A 20,935-nucleotide genomic window follows, 5' to 3' on the forward strand; every position below is an offset into this window, starting at 1 on the left:
TTGATCATAATTTGAAAAGAGTAAAAATCCAAAGTTTTAATTAAGTTCAAACCAATAAGAATTGAAAACATACAAACAAGTAAACCTATCTTAAGTACATTAACAAATTGTGCAAAACACGATGTCATATCATTGTTTTTGAAATGTTTAAAGGTTCATAAAAATTGCACTAAAGTATTAATATAGAACGTAAGGAATTATTAAAAATAAATTCTCGTATATCCACCATTTATTTCCTTTTTAAAAATAGTTCTCATTAAAAGATAATAAGAAAACAAATAAAGAACATACATTTATAAAGAAAATATTAAAACAAAAAAAAAAAAGAATTGGATATAAAGATATATTATTGAATTTACAGGTGTCGGATATGCAATTTGTTTGATTGACATCTACATGGGAATGTACTATAACACTATAATTGGTTGGGCAGTCTACTATCTATTCGCATCCTTCACCTCCAAACTGCCATGGACTTCATGTGAAAATCCATGGAACACGGCAAGTTGTATGCCCGTCACCTCCGAGAATTTTACACATTTAGCGACCACACCAGCCCGAGAGTTCTTTGAGTAAGTTTTGTTGTCCAACATTATAGTTGTTGTTGCAATTACTTTATATCCTGTAAATAGAATCCTGATATAGATAAAATAAGTACAACCAACTACTATACCAATAAACCTAAACTATATATAAAGCAGTACCTACACTACTTGTGGTTTTGATATTGACTTTGTTTTGTTGTTGATGATGTTTTTTTATTTTTAAATGGCAGTTATCAACAATTGCCAATGATGTCTTCCATTACCCAAAGGACGACATATTGTATTTAATTGTTTTGTTTCCTTTTTTCTCTTTTTCTTTCTCTTGATTTTCTATCTTTTTCTCCATCGATGACAACAACAAATAGGCGAAAGGTGCTTGAACAGTATAAATCTGATGGATTGGATTTTATGGGACCTGTTAAACCAACCCTGGCATTGTGTGTTTTTGGAGTATTTGTTCTGGTGTACTTTTCTCTGTGGAAGGGCGTGAGGAGTGCTGGAAAAGTTGTATGGGTTACTGCATTGGCACCCTATGTTGTGTTGATTATCCTTTTGGTACGTGGAGTATCACTGCCTGGCGCCGATGAGGGTATTAAATACTATCTAACTCCCGAATGGCATAAGTTAAAGAATTCCAAAGTAAGTATTAAGTAAGCTACTATTAACAACACGTTTTCTTTTATATTATATCGGGTGTTTTTTTTAAGAGTTTGAGAACTTTTAATACAAGATAGAAATGTTGTGGGATTGGGATTTTTGATTAATATATTCTTGTATGGTATTTATTTTTAAACGTCCTATTGGAAGTTATTGTAATAAGTCGGATTTGTCGAATGGAAAATTCTGACATTTGTTGACGTTTCAAGTTTTCTGGAACCAAAATCAAACACTTTTAGAGAGGTGTCTGTAGGAGTTTTGTTTTATTTTATCAAAATCTTAAAGCTATCTTAAAGCTAGACAAAAATTCTTAAGAAAATTTTTGTTAAAAACTTAAAAAATATCTTACTTAAGTTAATCCATTATCTTATAACTAGGTACTGCCTTTCTGCGTGAGAACAATTTTAATACTAAATAACGAGAACTTAATCTAAAACCAAGAAAATTTATAAAAAAAAAAATTTATATCTTTATCATTGTTTTGTATTTTATATAAAACTTAAAACTAAATAAAAAAAAAACAAAAAAACCGAAACCCATTCTAATACTTAAGCTACTTAAAACTAACCAAAACCAAAATACTACTTAAAAATACTTAAAACTACTTAAAAAGTAGAAGTTTTTTTTTGATGTTTTGTTGTGTTTTTTTTTATAATATTTTTTTTTTTGGTGCTTCCCTGACTGTCCCTAACCTAGTCCTTAAACCTATGTAAGCCGGCCAAGACCAAACGGCCCTAGACAACTTTAAATGACATTCTCAATTTGAAGCCGCCAAAACTGGTTCTCCTGCGTCACCTTATCTTCGGTCCTTATCGGAAACAGTCCTACTGAACCGAAGGCGCTCGGCTCCGTCCAGTGCGAGGACGTCTCGATTGTAAAGGAGTCGCCTATCTACAGTTCTACGGCTGACGTGGTAGATTAGCGGAACTGCGTCCCTATCCTGTATCAGCCCTCGATTGTCTAAATAGAGAAAAGCTTCGGGTGGAATGTTGCCACTTAAACGTGCACTTTCGCACCGGATAAGGCCCATGTAGAAATACAAGTACTGATCCAACCAGATGCCAAGGTACTTTACTAAACTTTTATTCGCCAGTGGATGTCGATTTGGGCCAACGATCACTAGATTTCTCGTATCCCTTGAGGCTTCATACAGCGGAGTCCTGAACAGAATAGTTTCGCATTTCTGAAAGTTGATTTTCAACTTCCAGCCATCGCAATATTGCTGAATCTTGTCGAAGTAACCCTGCATAAGTGTCTTGATAACCTCAATTTTTGGGGCCGTTCTGTACGCAATTAGGTCGTCACGTCCGCTATGGCCTGAGTCAGATTTGCTATCAGATACTGGTGTAAATGCTGAATAAGATCGGCGAGTTAACCGCTCCCTGTTGAAGACCATTTTTAATTGGTAGATGCTACATTCCCAATCTTGACAATAAACCGTCATTGCCATCAAGCATATACAACAGTGGTTTACTTATGCCAAGTCCGTTTAACTTTAGATACAGACCCTTTGACCGTACGGTGTCGAAGGCCTTCTTCTCCAAGTCAACCAGACAAGCACCCGTACAATAGGCTTTTAGATTTGTTCCACTGCAGTTGGTGTGCCGTCAACGGCACCAACACGTTGTGGAAATCCCGCGAAACAAGCTAAGACGCTGCATGAATAGTGTCATGTCCCGAATTAAAGCCGAATTGATTATCCGGAATCATTTTGTTGTTCTCAGCCCACTTGGACAGAGCTCTATTTATAACCTTCTCAAATACCTTACTGATACTCGGCAGCAGGCTTATCTTTTAGAGAGGTGTCAGTATGGGTGATTTTACGTACGAATATTTTTTTCATCCAAATCTCAAGATAATAACAACAAAAGAAGCAGAAAAAACTTTAAAAGAATTGAGTAAATGTTTTTATACTAAAGCAATTTAAAAAAAAGTGATAATTGGTATAAATTTAAAAGAAATTAATCTAACTTTTTTTTTTAATCAAAAAATGTATACATTTTTTTCTCGAATATTTTTGCGAAGAAAGTATTAACTAACTCCAAAAGATTGGGATGAAGAACAACGTTTTTGACATTTGTTAAAAACCTTAAACAAACAGGTCTAAAAGTTGATAACAATTTATTTTTGATATACATATCTTGGGAACAATTAGAGACATTGGGGCATATTCATAGTCATATTTTAAACCCGAGTTTATTTGAACTGGAGTCTAAATTTAACATATAGGTTAGACACAGCTCCTATTGATAAAGAATTTAGCAGATCTGTTTAGTTAGGAACCACATATTGGACACATCAATATCATCCAATTTTGGCAGAAAGAACTGTGTAATCATGTCGCGATATCGAACACCAGTAACAGTCACTGCTTGGCCAGCATCATTTTCAAAAAAATATGGCCCAATTATGCCTCCAGCCCAATCACGCGTTGTGGATGCATTTGTTTTTCGACAGTCACATGTGGGTTCTCCGAACCCCAAATGCGGCAATTTTGGCAATTGACAAAGCCATCAAGATGAAAATGTGCTTCATCGCTTAGGATGATTTTGCTCGAAAAATCAGGGTCCATTTGTTGATGTTCAATAATCCATTCAACGAACTCTCTTCTCTGTCCATGGTCATTAGGCTTAAATTGTTGTGTTAATTGAATTTTGTAAGCATGAAGGGTGAAGACACAGATCTTTGGTGAGTATACGCTGTAGAGAGGTTCTTGAAATTTGCAATTCTTGTCCACGACGTCGAATTGAGGTTCCTGGATTGTCAGCAACACTCTCACGCACTGCTTGGACATTCACATTTGAACGGCTTGTTTTTGGACGACCAGTGTGTTTGGCGTCTCCAACGGATCCAGTCTCCATGAATTTTTCAAATAATCTCTTCACAGTTGACGAAGTTAAAACACTATTCCAACCATATTTTGTATGAAATTTTCTAACTGCAGCCGCCAAGCTTTCACTATTTTTGAAATATTCTTTAATAATGAAGACACGTTGTTCTATCGTGTTACGCTCCATTTTTAATAACCCTATACTGTTAGCTGTCAAATAGCTTTTTTTCAGGGTTGCCAACACTTCACTACACAAATGGCGGCAAATTTAAATCTTGCGTTAATTTTGGGATACCCTTTATAAAGGGCCTTACCAATAAACAAATTTAGGGACGACTTAAATATTTAAGTGGACTCTACCAATAATCAGTTTAATAGTCAGCTTAACGCTAAACGTCACTCTAAATTTCAAAGTAGAGAAACGCGTGTTTAACTTCCTTATTAAGTGTAAACGTCATGTTTGTGCTGTCATTCTGATAGTTGGTAGCAGTTGGTGTGCCGTCAATGGCACCAACACGTTGTGAAAATCCCGCGATATTAAAAAATTTCCTTTTCACTTGACGTAGTTCCCCAAGATCAGAAGGAAACATTATGAACTGGCTCGCCTTGGATGCCAAGGCTCTTACAAACTTTTTAACACAATTGCTCACTGATTGTTGTGAAATATTGTGGCAGTCCCCTGAAGTAAATAATTAAACGTTTCAATGATTATGTACCTGAGTACATTTGAGAGAATAATCTTAATATTTTAACTTACCGAGCGACGCCCTTCTGATATGAACCTGCAGCCAAACATTTGATTGCTCTAAGTGTTATTACATCTGTTGAAATTGCCCCACCTCTGTTGGAAAGTGGGGTAATATCTGAACGGGATTGTGACACCTCGTCCAAAATGTTAAGATCATTAATAATGTTTGCATTGTCGGAACTCATAATTAATTTGTACTTTTAATAATTTCACTTAAAAACTTTTATGCTGACATTTCATAAATAAAACAATTGGCCGCGTTCGGGTACGTAACAAAAGGTATCTAGATTTGTTCCTGTTGCTGTTATTTGGTTATTGGTTAAAACGCAGATAAACTAGTCTCTACATTTTAACGTGGCGTTTATCTAAACGCTTGTTTAGTCAATAATTATTAGTAAGGCCCAAAGAATTTTCCCGCTCGGTTTAGTTAGAAACAGGTTTAAGGTATACATATTCTACTACAGTTTTGAAAAATGTCACTTAAACCTATACAAAATGGCTTGTAGGGGGTAACAAAATAAATTGCGTTAGCTGGAGAGCCAACATAATTGAAACCCTTTAAAATATTTTGTTAGCTATTACCTGAGAAATTTTATGAAGTCGGGCTGGTGGTTTTAAGACTTGGAAGCACACAGACATTAGCAAACATTTCATTGAATTCGACTTGACAGTTCTTTTTTCTCAAATAAATACCTTTCATACAAATCGCCTTCATCTATTTCAAAGGGGTCCAATCATGTTAGGTAGAGCTTTCGTTTTTTGTTAGTTAGTAGCATTTCAGCATCCAGCAAAATAGCAAAATTTGTTATATGCTTATGTCTTTTGACATTTTGATTTTTGTTTTTTCATTTTCAAATGTATCGTAACTTAATTTACTCAATCAGTTTGTTTATTTTGGACGTTTAATAGATTTAGAAACAGCTTAAACATAGGTTTTGTCGTGTTTATTTTTAGACTCCAGATTATCGTTTTAAAATGGGTTTAAATTAGTTTTCTTCAAACTAATTTTATTTTATAAAAAAATTGGGACGTATTCAAAGAGAATTGCTAAAGTCGTGATTTCTTGATTTATAGTTTAAGGCTTGTTAGTTAAATAAACACAGCTCTTATTCATAGTCAATTTTCTAGCCGTGTTTAGTAAAACCCCAGATTAAGGTTGTATTCTATTACAATTTATACTTCAAATGACAGGTCGGACCAAAAAATTGCTGCTATATTTTCAAACTTGTTATTTTTTGCTGTCATTCCTCAACTCCGTTATTTAAAATAATAATAATAATATACAACAAATATGACTGTTTCTTAATCCAAACGATATCATTAGTAGAAATCCTTGTCGCTTAATTTAAATGGATTGAACCGTGTTTTATATGTTTTCTTGGCATATTTTGCAGATCACCAAATAACTTAAACTCCTCTAAGAAATCCATATCTTCTTCAATTGCGGTATCAATCGACAATTTTATTTGATAAAATTTAGTTTTTCAGCTTTTCAATTCACAAACAAAAATCAAATATGACATTTGTCTGTGATAATAACTACTTGAAAACAGTAATTCCTATGTTTACAGTTAAACCACAGGTTTAACCCTAAACTAAGGTTTAAACATATTTATAAATAGCCTAAACTCTGAACCAGCTTAATAACAACTTAGTAAGAGTTTAGCAAACATCTATGAACATGCCAAATTGTTTTAAACATTTTTTAAATTATTTACAAAAAGGAATAGTCGTTTTATTTATAAAAAATAATCTTGGAAAAAACAAGAGATATTGGTATCAAAGTTTGCAAAATAATTTTGTTAACTTTTAGTTAATTTTTGAGAAAAAATCCCAATTGACAACGCTTTTAAAAACTTAAAACTAATTCTTTTTCGGCTCACTCTTCTTGCTCAAGCAAGTTATAAGTCACATCCCAGCTATTTTTAAAATATGATTTAAGACATACAGAGCCATAAAGATAAAATAAAGCTCATACCAAACTGATTTTAAGACGTCTGGAACCGTCGATGAGCAGCGCAGCGTGTAAACCACACCAATAGTCAATTTGTATAGGTTTGCTCATTAGACTTCATCACTTAACAGCTTACAATGGATGAAGTACTTTAAGTAAATTCCATTATTCTGGAAATCTTGTTCTGACGTTAAACGATTTATGATGAATTGCTAAGTTGAACAGAAATGTCAACACAGTTTCAGATTCTCAACTGTCAAACCATAAACAACAATGGCTGCGTTCAATCTCGTGTTGGATAGGTGGATTTTTAGATACCTTGTTGAACGAATTGGATAGCTGTATTGAGATAGCTGTCAAGAAATAAAAACAACTTTCAGCTGTTCACAAAAAGCAGAGAAATATTTAAGCTTCCAAATGAAAATTGTTGTAAGATAAAACATTTTATGGATAACTCAACTAATTCGTTGGACGATGATGAATTGATAGGTGCGTAAGAATTTAATAAATAAGAGATAACCTTAACATGCAATCTATGTTAAATTTCATCATAATTATTTTTATGGAGTCATCAACTATAAGAGTATTGTAGAACAAGCAAATGTTATGCAATGCTGAGCACACGTTTGTGATTTGAGTTACTTTCTTCGGAATATAATGCAACTCTCTTGCACGTAGCAAACATCTGAATCGATTTTTAAGAACCCCAACTGTTCGTTCGATTATGTTCCTTGCCTGTGCATGTTTTTTGTTGAATGCTCTTTCACGTGACGCCAATTCGGGATCTCGATATGGAGTCAACAAATACGGTTTTAGGGGATATCTTCCATCTCCTTGGGGATAATAAAACATCAGTTCTTTTATGTTGTAACGAATGTTCTATTCTTTGAAATCTTACCTAAAAGGAAAGAGTTTGATTGTCCTCTTTCAGTTTCCCTTTCCAGAATTACTCTTAGGGTTGACATGTTAAAAACATTGGCATCGTGAGTTGATCCAGGGTATTTTGCGTTGATGAAACGGATTTTCATCGTATCGTCACAAACCTAAAACAAAACTTGTAAAATATTAGACAAAATTGTTGAAAAAGAGTTTTCTTACTATCATTGCATTTATGCTGTAAAATCCTTTACGATTATAGTACGCATGTTGGAGATCCTTTTTTGGAGAAGCAATTTTAATGTGCGTGCCATCGACACCACCTATTACTCCTGGTATATGGCTGCGCTCATAAAAATAAAGTTTAGCGCGTGATTTTTCAGCTTCGGTATAATGAAACACTGGGCAAATTATTCTTTCGAGGCAGTTTAACAATTCTTTTAGCACGACGGATACGGTCGACTGTGCAAGTTCCAGGCAATATGCGTTGCCAACACTAATTTTAATATGGTTGGAATCGAAGTTATTCGCTTTGTTGCCCTTACATGGTTATCAATGTCAGCAAGTAGTTGGACAAAAGCTGGCTTTAATAGCCTGAAGTTTTTCAAAAATCTTCAAAGAATAATAAATTAGTAAATGAAAACAATCACCCTTATTTCGGTAGTCGTTTTAAACGTCTTTATTGGCGTTTTAGCAAAACGACTATTAAAATAAGGGTGAATATGTTCATGTTATTTATTCACATATTTTCTTCAAATTCCAGAGGGTTCGAAGTGTCCCTCAAAAGCCTTCTATTTCTGGCAATCACCAACAGATCATAACTTCTATTCCTGTGCATCCTTTCGCTTGCTATTTCATCGTCGTCTGAATCAAAAAAAAACTTGCTGGAAATCATGCTAACTATCTGAAAAGTAGTCAATTATTTGCTTGCATTATATTTTTATAAAGTTCAACTACTCACATTTAATTATTAAACAATTTCCCTACATGAATTATCACTGAAACTAACTCAAATGTCAAAATTTAGTCTTTATTCACCAATCCCAAAACTCGCTTTTTACAGTAACAAGAACTCTGTCGATGAAGATACATAATACCAAAAATACTTACTATCGATGCTTTCGACATTTATCGCATTGATCGTTTAACGACACTCGTAATAAAGGCCTTTGTTTCCCAACAAATACAGGAAGCTGAAATCAATTTTCAAGCTTCTTGAAATTCAACCATGTGTTGAATCAGCTGTTCTATCAGATTCCTACATATGCCAGAAATTCTTGGATAACATTGGATTCCTTTTTTGACATCTCAGCTGTTTTTGATCAGCTGTTATTTTACACCTACTAAAAAGGCATCCGGATACCCTACCTGCCTTAGATTGAACGCAGCCAATTACTGTCTTTTCTCATGTAGCTAAAAACACCCTTTATTATGTTTTTTAGTTCGAATATATGCAGATATGTACCTAAGATATGGATCAGAGTTTGTTTTTAGGAAAATGGTGTTAAAATATTAAAGACAAACAAATCCTTTATGCGGTATTAAATTTATAACACTAAATTCAAATAAATGTTCTTTATAGGTTTGGATTGATGCAGCATCTCAGATATTCTTCTCTTTGGGACCTGGTTTTGGAACATTATTAGCTTTATCCAGTTACAATAAGTTCAACAACAATTGCTACCGTGATGCACTCATAACAAGTAGCATCAATTGCTTAACAAGTTTCTTAGCTGGTTTTGTAATATTTTCTGTTTTGGGGTAAGTTAAATAATTTAAAAAAAATATATATATTTTTATGAGTTTGCTATTTAAAAATATAACCAACAGGTATATGGCCCATGTACAGAAAACATCTATTGACCAAGTTGGTCTTGAAGGACCTGGCTTGGTATTTATCGTGTATCCAGAAGCAATAGCCACAATGAGTGGTTCTGTATTTTGGTCAATAATTTTCTTCCTTATGCTGATAACACTTGGTCTGGATAGTACGTTTGGCGGTTTGGAAGCTATGATTACAGCGCTTTGTGATGAATATCCTCGAGCTGTGGGAACACGTCGAGAAACATTTGTACTATTCCTATTGGCTTGTATTTATTTGTGTGCTTTGCCGACTATGACTTATGTAAGTATTTTAAGAACTGACTTGAATAATTTTTTTGATTGATTGATTTAATCCAAGCTCGTATCTTTAACTCGTTCCGAAATCCGAAGTCCTTATAGCCAATATATTCCTAAAACGAAATAAACAATCCATTTAGCTTGTCAACATACTTTTGCCTTTTAGTTATCCACTTAAGTTGTGCGAAAAAATTGGGCTATATCATTCTTTCAAATCAAATGGTTCATTTACTTTGTCAGTTGTGGTCTTCAAGAGTATCGCTTCCTTATAAACTATTCATGAGTTTGATAACAAGTAAACAGAATGGAAGAGAGCTCCCGGAAGGAAATCTATGCATAATATACATTAGCTAAGGTATTATGGGTTATGTTGTGTAAAATAAGTGCTTTCAACCTTTTGATAAAGGTAACACACTACATCCTTGCAAGGATAAATATTGCTCAAGCCAACCTTATAGGTGTTGATGTTGTATGTGTCCATTCTATATCACTTCTTGACCATGTTGTACTCGCTTGGTCCTTGGACCAAAAGGAAAGTGATTTGTGTGTGGCAAGGAGAGGATATACATACACATAGCATAATGGATTTTCACTTTATTTGATTAAATTAGAAATTATAATTTTGGCTCTTTACGATAAAATAGTCCTTAGAGTGGACTTTGACTTAGATAAGGTGTGTGGACCAAATGGTAGGCATTAGGCATAGTTAAGCTAGGAGGAATTTATTGACCATCAAGGTCAATTGTCAGTTTTGTAATATAGCCCAATTGGTGTTGTTGAATATTAAATATGTACTTTTGTCCATAGAAATGGTGTCACTTATTTTATTTACCTTTTTTTATTTCAATACATTTGATTGGGTTTTAGTTTGTATTTTGGCAAAGGTGTTTTCATTTTAGGGCTAGAGTGAATTATACTCTAAAAGCTGTCATTTATTCTGAAGTAGAAGTTAAAGCGTCCAACAAACAAAAAATCAACTTTTACTTTCCATTAAAATGCAAATGTTGTCAAAATAGTTTTTTTGACAGATTGGAACACATTCATAATCCGATTAATTCGGAGTGAATTTATGACATTTTCTAATATTTATTCCTACAATTTTAAAAATTAATTTGTAAAACTTATGAGTATATTTTATAACTATAAAAGTTTCATTTAAAAATTTAAAAAAGATAGATTTTTAATATAAATCATTGGGTGTTTCACTGTAAAGAGAAAGGTATGCCATTAACAATAAAAAAGCTGTACCGGAAGCCGCAACACCTACGGCCATTTAATATTTTAAGACATATTCGCATACCTTCTTTTAGGTCTTGAATCGATTGTGGAGAATTGGTATAGACCTTACCTTCCATGTTGACGCAAAAAAGTCTGAAGGTGTTAAATAACAAGATTTCGGAGACCAGTTGTGATCACGTCTTCAGAAAACAATACGGTCAAAATTGTTACTGTTACTTAAGTTGTATGGCACGTAGTACCATTTTACTTGAGACATATAGGAACTATGTATATGGCAAGTTTTGAGTTCGTGCCAAATTTCGAACTCGAGATTTTAATCAAACATGATATTACTATAATAGACAAGTCGAAAAAAGTGGGTCCCGCGATGCCGTCCGGTCTGTTTTATCTATCCTACAGCATAAACCATTGGTCTATTGAGTTCAAACTTGGTTTTTTTGGTCAAAAAACGAAAATTAGAATTTTCTCAAAAACAATTACTGTTTACGTGTCGCTTCGTAACTAAAATCCAAAACGCACAAGAGCCTGACGGTAAACAACACATGAATAAACTTTAAACTTTAACGAACAAATTAAACTAAACGTAATAACTTCATGTTTAAGCTGAAAACTTGTAGGAAAGAAGGAATGTGATTGGATTGTAGTAAGTACCTTCTACCTACCAATAACATTCCTTCATTATCATTATAAACATGTATTTGTCTATCTATCTGCATAAAGCTGAAAACGCCAATGAACTATTCTTTATCCGTTTTAGACACCTACCTAACTACACAATCAATAGGCGATCGTTTTACAATTTAAACATACATGTTCTGCCTCTTTCTTATCTTCAGATAATTTATTTTCCATCCTTCTTCTTCTATTATGAAATTAAAATAAGGCTATCCAATTGAACGAAATAGTTGAATACCTAAACAATTGTTTTCTTTAAGTACTCTTACAAGTATGATGAAATGTTATAGGATGAGTTGTGTCTTGGGATGAATTGCGGGTTTTTTTGACAAATTAAATGGCATTTATATCTTTGAAGACAAACTTATTTTCCAGGTATGTTTTTAAATCTTATATAGGTACTTTTTGAAACAGACTGTTTGCATATAGGAGCAAGTTCGTGCGACCCAGTCGTGCATTTTATTTTAGTTGAAGTAATGACTTGTTTTAATTTTCCAAACGTCAAAATATGACAGCTTCAAAAATTAGGGGCCATTTATCATTGTCATTGGGCAGGTTCAGACGACATAGGGGACTTGACAGTTAGGCAAGTTTCAAGTACCTGGGGCTGCCAAAAAATGTCCTTCCAATTAAGGCAACTTTATTGTAGTAACCGTGGCATGATGGTTTGGTGCGATGGACTGCCATGCCAGAGGTCTTGGATTCGATTCCTGCCTATGCCATCTAAAGTACGCATACTGCCTTTTGCGAGGAATTGACAGATTCCCTAAGAGTAATGATCGTCATGAAAAGTGCTTTCTCAAATTACCGTTCGGATTCGGCTTAAAACTGTAGGTCGCGTCCATTCCTGAAAACACTACTCGCACACAGGATTGGTTGAGAGTTGTAAGTCACTATGCCCTAGTTCTCAACGGACTATTGAATTTATTTATTTATTGGAAAGTTGACTAGAAAGTTAGTCAAGAAAAATCTCCCTAGCTGTCGAGTCAAGTCCACTTATGTCAAACTCACATATTTTTAACTTCCCATAGGAAGTTATTGTAATGTGTCCGATTTGTCAAATTGAAAATTTTTGACATTTCTCGACGTTTCAAGGTCCCTAGAGTCGAAATAAAAGATTTCTAGAAAGATGTCTGTGCGTGCGTGTGTACGTACGTTCGTACGTCCGTACGTCCGTACGTTCGCGACGTTTTTTTCGTCGTCCATAGCTCAAGAACCAGAAGAGATATCGACTTCAAATAAATTTTGTTATACAGATAATAAGCCAGAAAGATGCAGAAAGGGATCTCAAGAAAATTGCGTGGGTGGTTTTTTTACCATAGCAGTTTAAAAAAAAGGTGAACATTTTGGTTAACCCTAAATATCTTACGAACCAAAAACGCTAGAGACATGAATTAAATTTTATATAATAAACTGTAACGTGATTTCAAAGAAATATATTTTTTGAAAAAATCTATCTAACGGTTTTTTTCTAAATCAAAAAAAAATGAAAAAAAAAATTTGTCACCTAATAAATTTAACGACTAACATATGATTTCATCTCCAAAACAATTTTGACCAACGGAGAATAATGTTTTTGAAATCTGATAAACTTTTGAGAAAAATCGAATTGACAGTTTTTTTTATAAAAAATAAAAATCTAAAAATAACATTACTCAAAGTTCGTAAAAATTAAATATCGATTCAAATATCTTTTCAAAAACTTAAAATTTAGGCTTCAAATTTATTTTATCTTATAAGAAATATTGTTTTCAACATTCAGTAAAATTTTGAAGAAAATCGAATTGACAGTTTTTTTTACAAAAAATAAAAACCTAAAAAAAAAATTAATAAAACTTGGTAAAAATTGATTTTCGACTCAAATATCTTTTCAAAACTTTGAGATATTGGCTTTAATTTACTTTTATCTGTCAAAAAATATTGTTGACAACTTTCAGTAAAATTTTGAATAAAATCGAATTGACAGTTTTTATATAAAAAATTAAAAACCGAACAAATAGTAATAAAAGTTGGTAAAAATTGAATATGGATTCAAATATCTTTTAAAAAATTGTAGATATTGGCTTTTAACTACTTTTATCTTTCAAAAAATATTGTTGTTAACATTTAGTAAAATTTTGAAAAAAAAGCGAATTGATAGTTTTTGTACAAAAAATTAAATACCTAAAAAAAAAAACAAAAGTTGGTAAAAATTGATTTTCGACTCAAATATCTTTTCAAAACTATAAAATATTGGCTTCAAACTAATTTTATCTTATAGAAAATATTATTTTCAACATTCGATAGAATTTTGAATAAAATCGAATGGACGGTTTTTTTTACAAAAAATAAAACTCTAAAATAAACAATACTAAAACTTGGTAAAAATTTACTTTCGACTCAAATAGCTTTTCAAAAATTAAAAATATTGGCTTCAAACTTATTTTATTTTACAGAAAATATTGTTTTCGATATTCAGTGATTTCTAAATAAAAATCCAACAGTCCGTTTTTCATAAAAAATAAAACCTATAAAAAATAGTACGCAAATTTGGCAAAATTGATACTAGTACATATAGACAAACTTTTAAGCAGGAAAAATCGACAGACGGGATGGGAAGTTATCAGTGTGGGTCGCATCCCAGCCTCTTTTTTTCATTTAATTGACAACTTTATTACTTTGTAATTTATTTATTTACTGCTCAATTTCATTTAATGTTTTGTGTAAAAGGGTTCCTTGTCAATTTAGCAAAGGAATAAGTAATATTGCTTTATAATACAAAATGAATGTCGCGATGCACTTGTAGCTTGCTTGAGGAGTGTTTTGTAGACAATAATGTGGTTTCTGCACGGTCAAATGAAAGTAGAGGTTTGTGAAGTAAAGTTCCGAGTTTTAAATGTTTGACACTTAATAAACTAAGTATTTGCTTTGGCCGAAATTTACCTTCAAAGAATGCAGTTGACAGCAAATGAAGTCCCTTATTTGTCCAAACCAAACATTGGAATTTTTTTGACAGCGATCATTAAAAATTTCTGTCATTGAAAAAACATTCCTGGTTGGAATTTCCGTTTGGAAAATAGTAAAATACATTTTTAGCAAAACATACCTGCGCAATTAAACTTTTTTTTTAAATTCTTTGTGTGATTTCCGATCGATCAGTGTATAATTTTCATTTCTATTGAAAAGGAAACACAGTCAAGCATACATTCAAAAAAATGTATGGTTTGATATAACTGGCCCTGTACTATATGATTTGAAATCTTAAACCAATTTGTTTTATTCTCAGAATTATTATGACCACTTTTGGTTGTCAAATGATAACGACATAACATAAAGTGACTGACAGGTGTCAAACATTATTGGTTACATATACATATGTACATAGGTTGCGTTCAATATCAAATAAATCTGATATACACCTTTTGTGTAAAAGAATGAGCATGTTAAGGCCACATAAGGGACTTCAGAGTTAAGCAAGTTTCTAGTATCACATTGGCCTGCTGCCAAAAAATTGGCTTCCAATGAAGGCAACTTTATTAGAAAGTTGACTGAAAATTACGTCAAGGAAAATCTCCCTAACTATCAAGTCAAGTCAACTTATGTCAAAATGACAATTTTTAGTGTTTTTTTCATTCAACTGAAAGCTAAACTTTATTACTCTATGATTTATTTATTTTTTCTACAATTCCATTTAATATTTTGTGTAAAAATCGTGATGTACTTGTAGCTTGCCTGAAGAGTGTTTTGTAGATAATGTTGCAAAAATCCATTTCGTTTCACTGTTGTTGTTCCAATGTTTTACTGTTCCGATCACATCATTAAGAATTTTACAACAACAGTACAAAATTGTCTGAGGCACGAAGCCTCAAAGTGACATTTAATTTAATGACGTTAATTTACTGATTGCTGTAAACGCTCATCAGTAAAACATTTCAGATTCCTCTTGTTTAAAATTTTACTCATAGGCTATAACTCTTAGTCAAAATTAACGTTCAAAAAATGCAGTTGGTGGCAAATGAAGTCCCATATATTTATTAAACCTGACCAATATTCCCATAAAAGTAATTTTCAGCCATTTTCAGATGACTGATGTCAGATGTCATTTTTCATCATTTAATAGTTCATCCAAAATACCTGGGCTATTAAAAATTCTCCAAAGTTATTAGCGATTATGTTACTATTTATTTCGGAGTTGGTCTTTTTGACAGCTGTCACTTGATTTATGCTCTTTTTTCCTTTTCCTAATAAATACATATTATAATAGACAACGCTTGCAAACTATGCAAATGTATTACAAAAATAATAGTTCGGTTCACACGACGAACGCACCGAAACAATCGATTTGTTGAAGGAAACTTTTGGTGAGCGCATTATCTTGCGTGATCAAAAATTGGGCCTCTTATAAAGGTAATGACAAACTTCTAACTACTATATTAAATCTAAATTCTTGGCCATAACATTAAAGTATATGCGTTTTATATCTTTCATTAAAAACCCTGAAAATTGATTTAAATTTTTTTTATTTTTTGTTAAAAAAAATCCGATGACTTATTTAAATTCTCTGTTGAACATTTTGTTTTGCAATCAATTTGGACATCAAAACTTAATTGTTTGTCTGCTATTTGTTGCTGAAAGTTGTTTTTATTTTTTGACAGCTATTTCAATTTAGTTTTGCAATTCGTTCATCTAAACATGTAACCTATCCAGGATCAGGATCCCACACTAGACTGAACGCAGCCACTTCTTAAAAAACATTCATACAATCATATTTAATTAATTGGCATAAGTGGGTATGGTACCCTATAACATTTATGGCAGAATTACAAACACGCACCAGCTTCGGCTTCACCTGACGTTTACAAGTTCAGCCATAGGAATTTAATGCATGCTATCACAATGGAGCTTCGACCTCACGTTTTGTTTGACAATCGTAAGGAAAAGAACGTAATGTGACTCCAAACGGAAGCTCTAGTTCATGGCTGAAACACAAACACGCTTCAGTTTCGGCTTCATCTGCGTTTCATTGGGCCTGCTTCGAGGTTGCTTTGAATGACACTTCCAATATGACATTTCTAAAATGGCACTTCTGTCATTAGCAGCTGTTATTTTTTGTCAAAATAAAAAAATATGAGTTTTGAAATCGGAAAAATTAAATTAGAAGTAGCTTACACAGCCTATAATAATCAATACGATTCCTTTCAAAAGCAAATTTATTTTATTTATTGACTTTTTTTAAAGCTGTCAGGCACAGCAAATGTTCAGCAAATTTGAACTAGAGCTTCCGTTTGGAGTCACATTACGTGTTAAATTACATTACGATTGTCAAATGAAACGTAAATTCGAAGCGTCTATGTGATTGCATGCATTGAATTGTTTTGGCTGAACTCGAAGCCGAAGCTGAAACGTGTTTGTGTTTCAGCCATCAATTATCTGAACATTTGCTTTGTCTGACAGCTCAACAGCTGTAAAAAAATGTCAACAAACAAAATATTTACTCTTTGGAGTTTGAAATAATAGAAATGTCATTGAAAGCAACTTCCAGGCAAGGCCACCGTAATGCAGGCGTAGCTGAAGCGTGTTTGTGATCCAGCCATTAATGCTTTGATATTAATGAATGTCTGGCAGCTCTGGGATAAATTAGACTATAAACACTTAAGAATTAAATAAATAAAACTTAAAACTTTTAATCTAATGAAATTTTTAAAACAATATTATTTATTAACAAATACTTATTTTTATTTTTTATTTAAGGGTGGTGTTTATCTGGTGAACTTCCTTAACGTCTATGGTCCAGGCTTAGCTATTCTATTTGTTGTTTTTGTGGAAGCAGCTGGTGTATTTTGGTTCTACGGTGTGGACAATTTCTCATCAGATGTTGAACAGATGTTGGGCAAGAGACCCGGCATTTTTTGGCGTATTTGTTGGGCTTATATAAGTCCAATTTTCTTATTGGTTAGCAAATTTTTAAATAAGCTGTGTTCAAGTTCTTACCTAATAATTTAAACAATTTCAGTGCATTTTTATATTCTCGTTCATTGGCTATAAGGATATGCTGGGTGATGAATACAAATATCCTGAATGGAGTATTGCCGCTGGTTGGGCCCTTACCGCCTCCTCTATACTCTGTATTCCAATTTACATTGTCTACAAATTTTCCATAAGCAAAGGAAATTTCAAACAACGGTTAAGAACAACATTCAAACCGGAAATAAATGTTGCATCCGCTTTGCCAGGCCAACAAGGAACTGCAGTGTGACATAATAATGCCAATAATACAATTCAATATAGTTTAAGTAGCTTTCATCAAATAAACGTTTCACCAACAACAACAACTACAATAAATATAATAAATAATCAAATAAGTCATAGTTACTTAAGTTATCCTAATCTTAGTTCGAATATCGAACATCTGCAATCAAAACAAACTAAATTAAATATTGATCGTGGTAGTAGCGTGAGTCTTAATCAAATTAATAAAAGATCTACTGCTAGAGCTGAGGACAATAATTATTTAATACTCAGCAGTTGTAAGCCCTTCAAGTTTTCCTTTGCTAGTGAGTGGCTTGTTTAGAAAAGTTAGAAAAGAAAAGGCCAACTCTGTGTAGTGCTTGTTTTTTATCTTAGAGAAATCATTTTTTTAGTACAAAATATATAATACATACATACATATATATTCAATACAGTTAAGACAAATTTGTATTATAGTTATAGAAAATTAATATGTATTATTTTTGAATCGGAAACGGAAGTATAGGTAATTTTATATGTAAATCAAAAATCATTACCTTCACGCTTCTTCTCTAGAAAATGCTTAATATGTAAATTGAATATTGAAATATTAAATATAAATAAATATACACAAATTATTAGCTTAAAATAACTTACATTTTAGCCAAAATCATCTCGATAAGTAAAACAAATTTTATTACAAAACACAAAAGTATTAAAAATATTAAAACATAAATAAATTTAAAGTGCTTTAGATATTTAAGAAAAATAAAAATAAAAGTATTATATTATGTATGACTATAAATATAAATTTAATATACAAAATTAGCATCTTTATATAACAATATACATATATATGAAATAAATATTAAAATGAATACAATTATTTTTGTTAATTTTATAAAAGAAGAACAAAAAGTAATAACCAACCAAAACTACTCTTGTACAATGTCGTTTTTAGATAGATTTTTTACTTTGTTTAATTATATTAGAATGCATTTAGTCTTTAGATTTATATAAAAGACTCATTCTTGAAAATATTTGCAACCAGCCATTTGCAGATATTTTTGAAATGAGATAGTTTTTTGAGGTTTTAGTTGAATTGAAAAGCGTAAAACTGTAATCAGCCATTTGCAGTTTTATGAAATTTGAAAACATAATTTTAATAAATTGTTAGTGAATAAATAGTTAATTTTAGTAGATTAAATATATTTGTTAATATAAGATTTATATCTATTGTAATTATTTTTTTGTTAAGAATTTGTTGAATATACTTTATATTTTAAGCCGTTAAGAATTTGTTTTATTCCTTTGGTCTCTAGTGAACATTTATCGCATAGAAGATCATACAAAAGATTTATATGTCAATTTACAATGTTTAAGAGTAAATATTGAAACACATTCAAAACAATAACTTGGAGTACATTATCAAGGGTCACATCTTTGATATCCGGTGGTTTTGAGCATTGTCGCCCGAGAGTAACATTATAGTATATAGTGATAAGCTTCCAATTCAGTTGGTTTCGCACGCCAACTTGGTATAACTTGGTCTTCACTCACGTGCTTGTGAGCCACCTGAGCCGCGATCTTCCTCTACTACGCCGGCCGTCCCTTAGGATTGGATTCAAAGACCTTCCGGGCTGAAGCGTTGATGTCCATTCGCGCTTCATGACCCAGCCACCTAAGCCGTTGGACTTTAATTCTTTTAACTAGGTTAGTGTCGCTGTACAGTTCGTCGTTATATCTTCTCCTCCATTTTCCATCTATGCGTACGGGACCAAAAATCACCCGAAGAATTTTTCTCTCGAAGCATCCTAAGACGCTCTCATCTTTCTTTGACAGGGTACAGGCCTCAGCGCCATAAATGAGAACCGGGATGATGAGTGTCTTATAGATAGTGATTTTACATGCTCGAGAGAGGATTTTACTTCTAAATTGTCCAAAGAAGCAGCGATTTGCAAGAGTTATTCTTCGTTTGATTTCAACGCTGGTGTCGTTGTCTGTGTTAATAGCGGTGCCTAAGTAGCCAAAGTCCTTAACTTCCTCAAAGTTATAGCTCTCCATGGTGACTTTTTGTCCAAGGCGTCGGTGTTCAATGCCTTTTTTGATGACAGCATATACTTAATCTTGCCCTCATTGACCACTAAACCCATCTTCTTCGCTTTCGTCACAGTGCTCGAAAACGCTCCACTAACATCACGCTTTGATCTTCCAATTATGTCAATATAATCTGAGTATCCGAATAATTGGATGGACCTTTGGAAGATTGTGCCCGTAGTGTTGACGGTTGAGTTTTGCACAATTCTTTCCAGCACGATGTTGAAGAAGTCGCATGACAGTGCATCGTCTTGTCTAAAACCTTTTTTGACATCAAATGCATCGGTAAGATCTTTTCTGACCTTGATAGAGCAGCGTGCTTTCTCCATCGTTATTTTGCACAAACGGATAAGTTTGACAGGGATGCCATAACTAGACATTGCTCGGTAGAGCTCTTCCCTATAGATGCTGTCATACGCGGCTTTATCGATAAAGAGATGGTGGGTATCGATTTGAAGCTCCTGGTTTTTTTCCAAGATCTGCCGTAGTGTGAATATTTGGTCGATAGACGATTGTGGACTTTCCTGGTCTGAAGCCACACTGATAAGGACCTATCAGGTTGTTGACGAATGGCTTCAGACGTTCACATAATACGGCAGAGAGGATCTTATACACAATGTTAAGGAGACTGATGCCTCTGTAGTTGGCGCAGTTTAAGGGGTCTCCTTTCATATGTATCGGGCACACTATGCTGAGATTCCACTCATCGGGCATGCTTTCTTCCGACCATATTTTGCAGATGAGTTGGTGCATGCTCCGTACCAAGTCATCGCCTGCAGCTTTGAATAGTTCGGCAGCGATGCCGTCAGCTTCAGCAACTTTTTTTGACTTCAGTTTAGATATAACTATCTTCACTTCGTCTAGGTCGGGTAGGCCGAATTGTTGACCTGCGTCGCTTGGAATGAGTGGTTCTATCTCCCTTACAGCGGAATTCGGTTCGTCACCGCCGTTATGTAATTTGGAAAAGTGGTCTTTCCATATTCTCA

The 20,935-nt window shown here is 33.1% G+C and overlaps 1 protein-coding gene across 4 annotated transcripts in view; it reads left to right on the forward strand.

Annotated features, from left to right (window-relative positions):
• The window catches only part of LOC129939414 (sodium-dependent serotonin transporter), a 92,918-nt gene extending 73,775 nt beyond the window's left edge, over positions 1-19,143 (forward strand). For all 4 annotated transcript variants that reach the window (XM_056047414.1, XM_056047415.1, XM_056047413.1 and 1 more), the window contains exons 4-9: positions 362-572; positions 911-1,184; positions 9,193-9,371; positions 9,441-9,735; positions 17,376-17,576; positions 17,638-19,143. In XM_056047414.1, the coding sequence (XP_055903389.1) occupies positions 362-572; positions 911-1,184; positions 9,193-9,371; positions 9,441-9,735; positions 17,376-17,576; positions 17,638-17,880 (1,403 nt within the window). In that variant the 3' untranslated portion in view covers positions 17,881-19,143. The remainder of the gene's footprint in view (positions 1-361; positions 573-910; positions 1,185-9,192; positions 9,372-9,440; positions 9,736-17,375; positions 17,577-17,637) is intronic.
• The last annotated feature ends 1,792 nt before the right edge of the window (positions 19,144-20,935 follow it).

The sequence above is a fragment of the Eupeodes corollae genome, chromosome 1, assembly GCF_945859685.1.
Source record: "Eupeodes corollae chromosome 1, idEupCoro1.1, whole genome shotgun sequence".
NCBI classification, from domain to species: domain Eukaryota; kingdom Metazoa; phylum Arthropoda; class Insecta; order Diptera; family Syrphidae; genus Eupeodes; species Eupeodes corollae.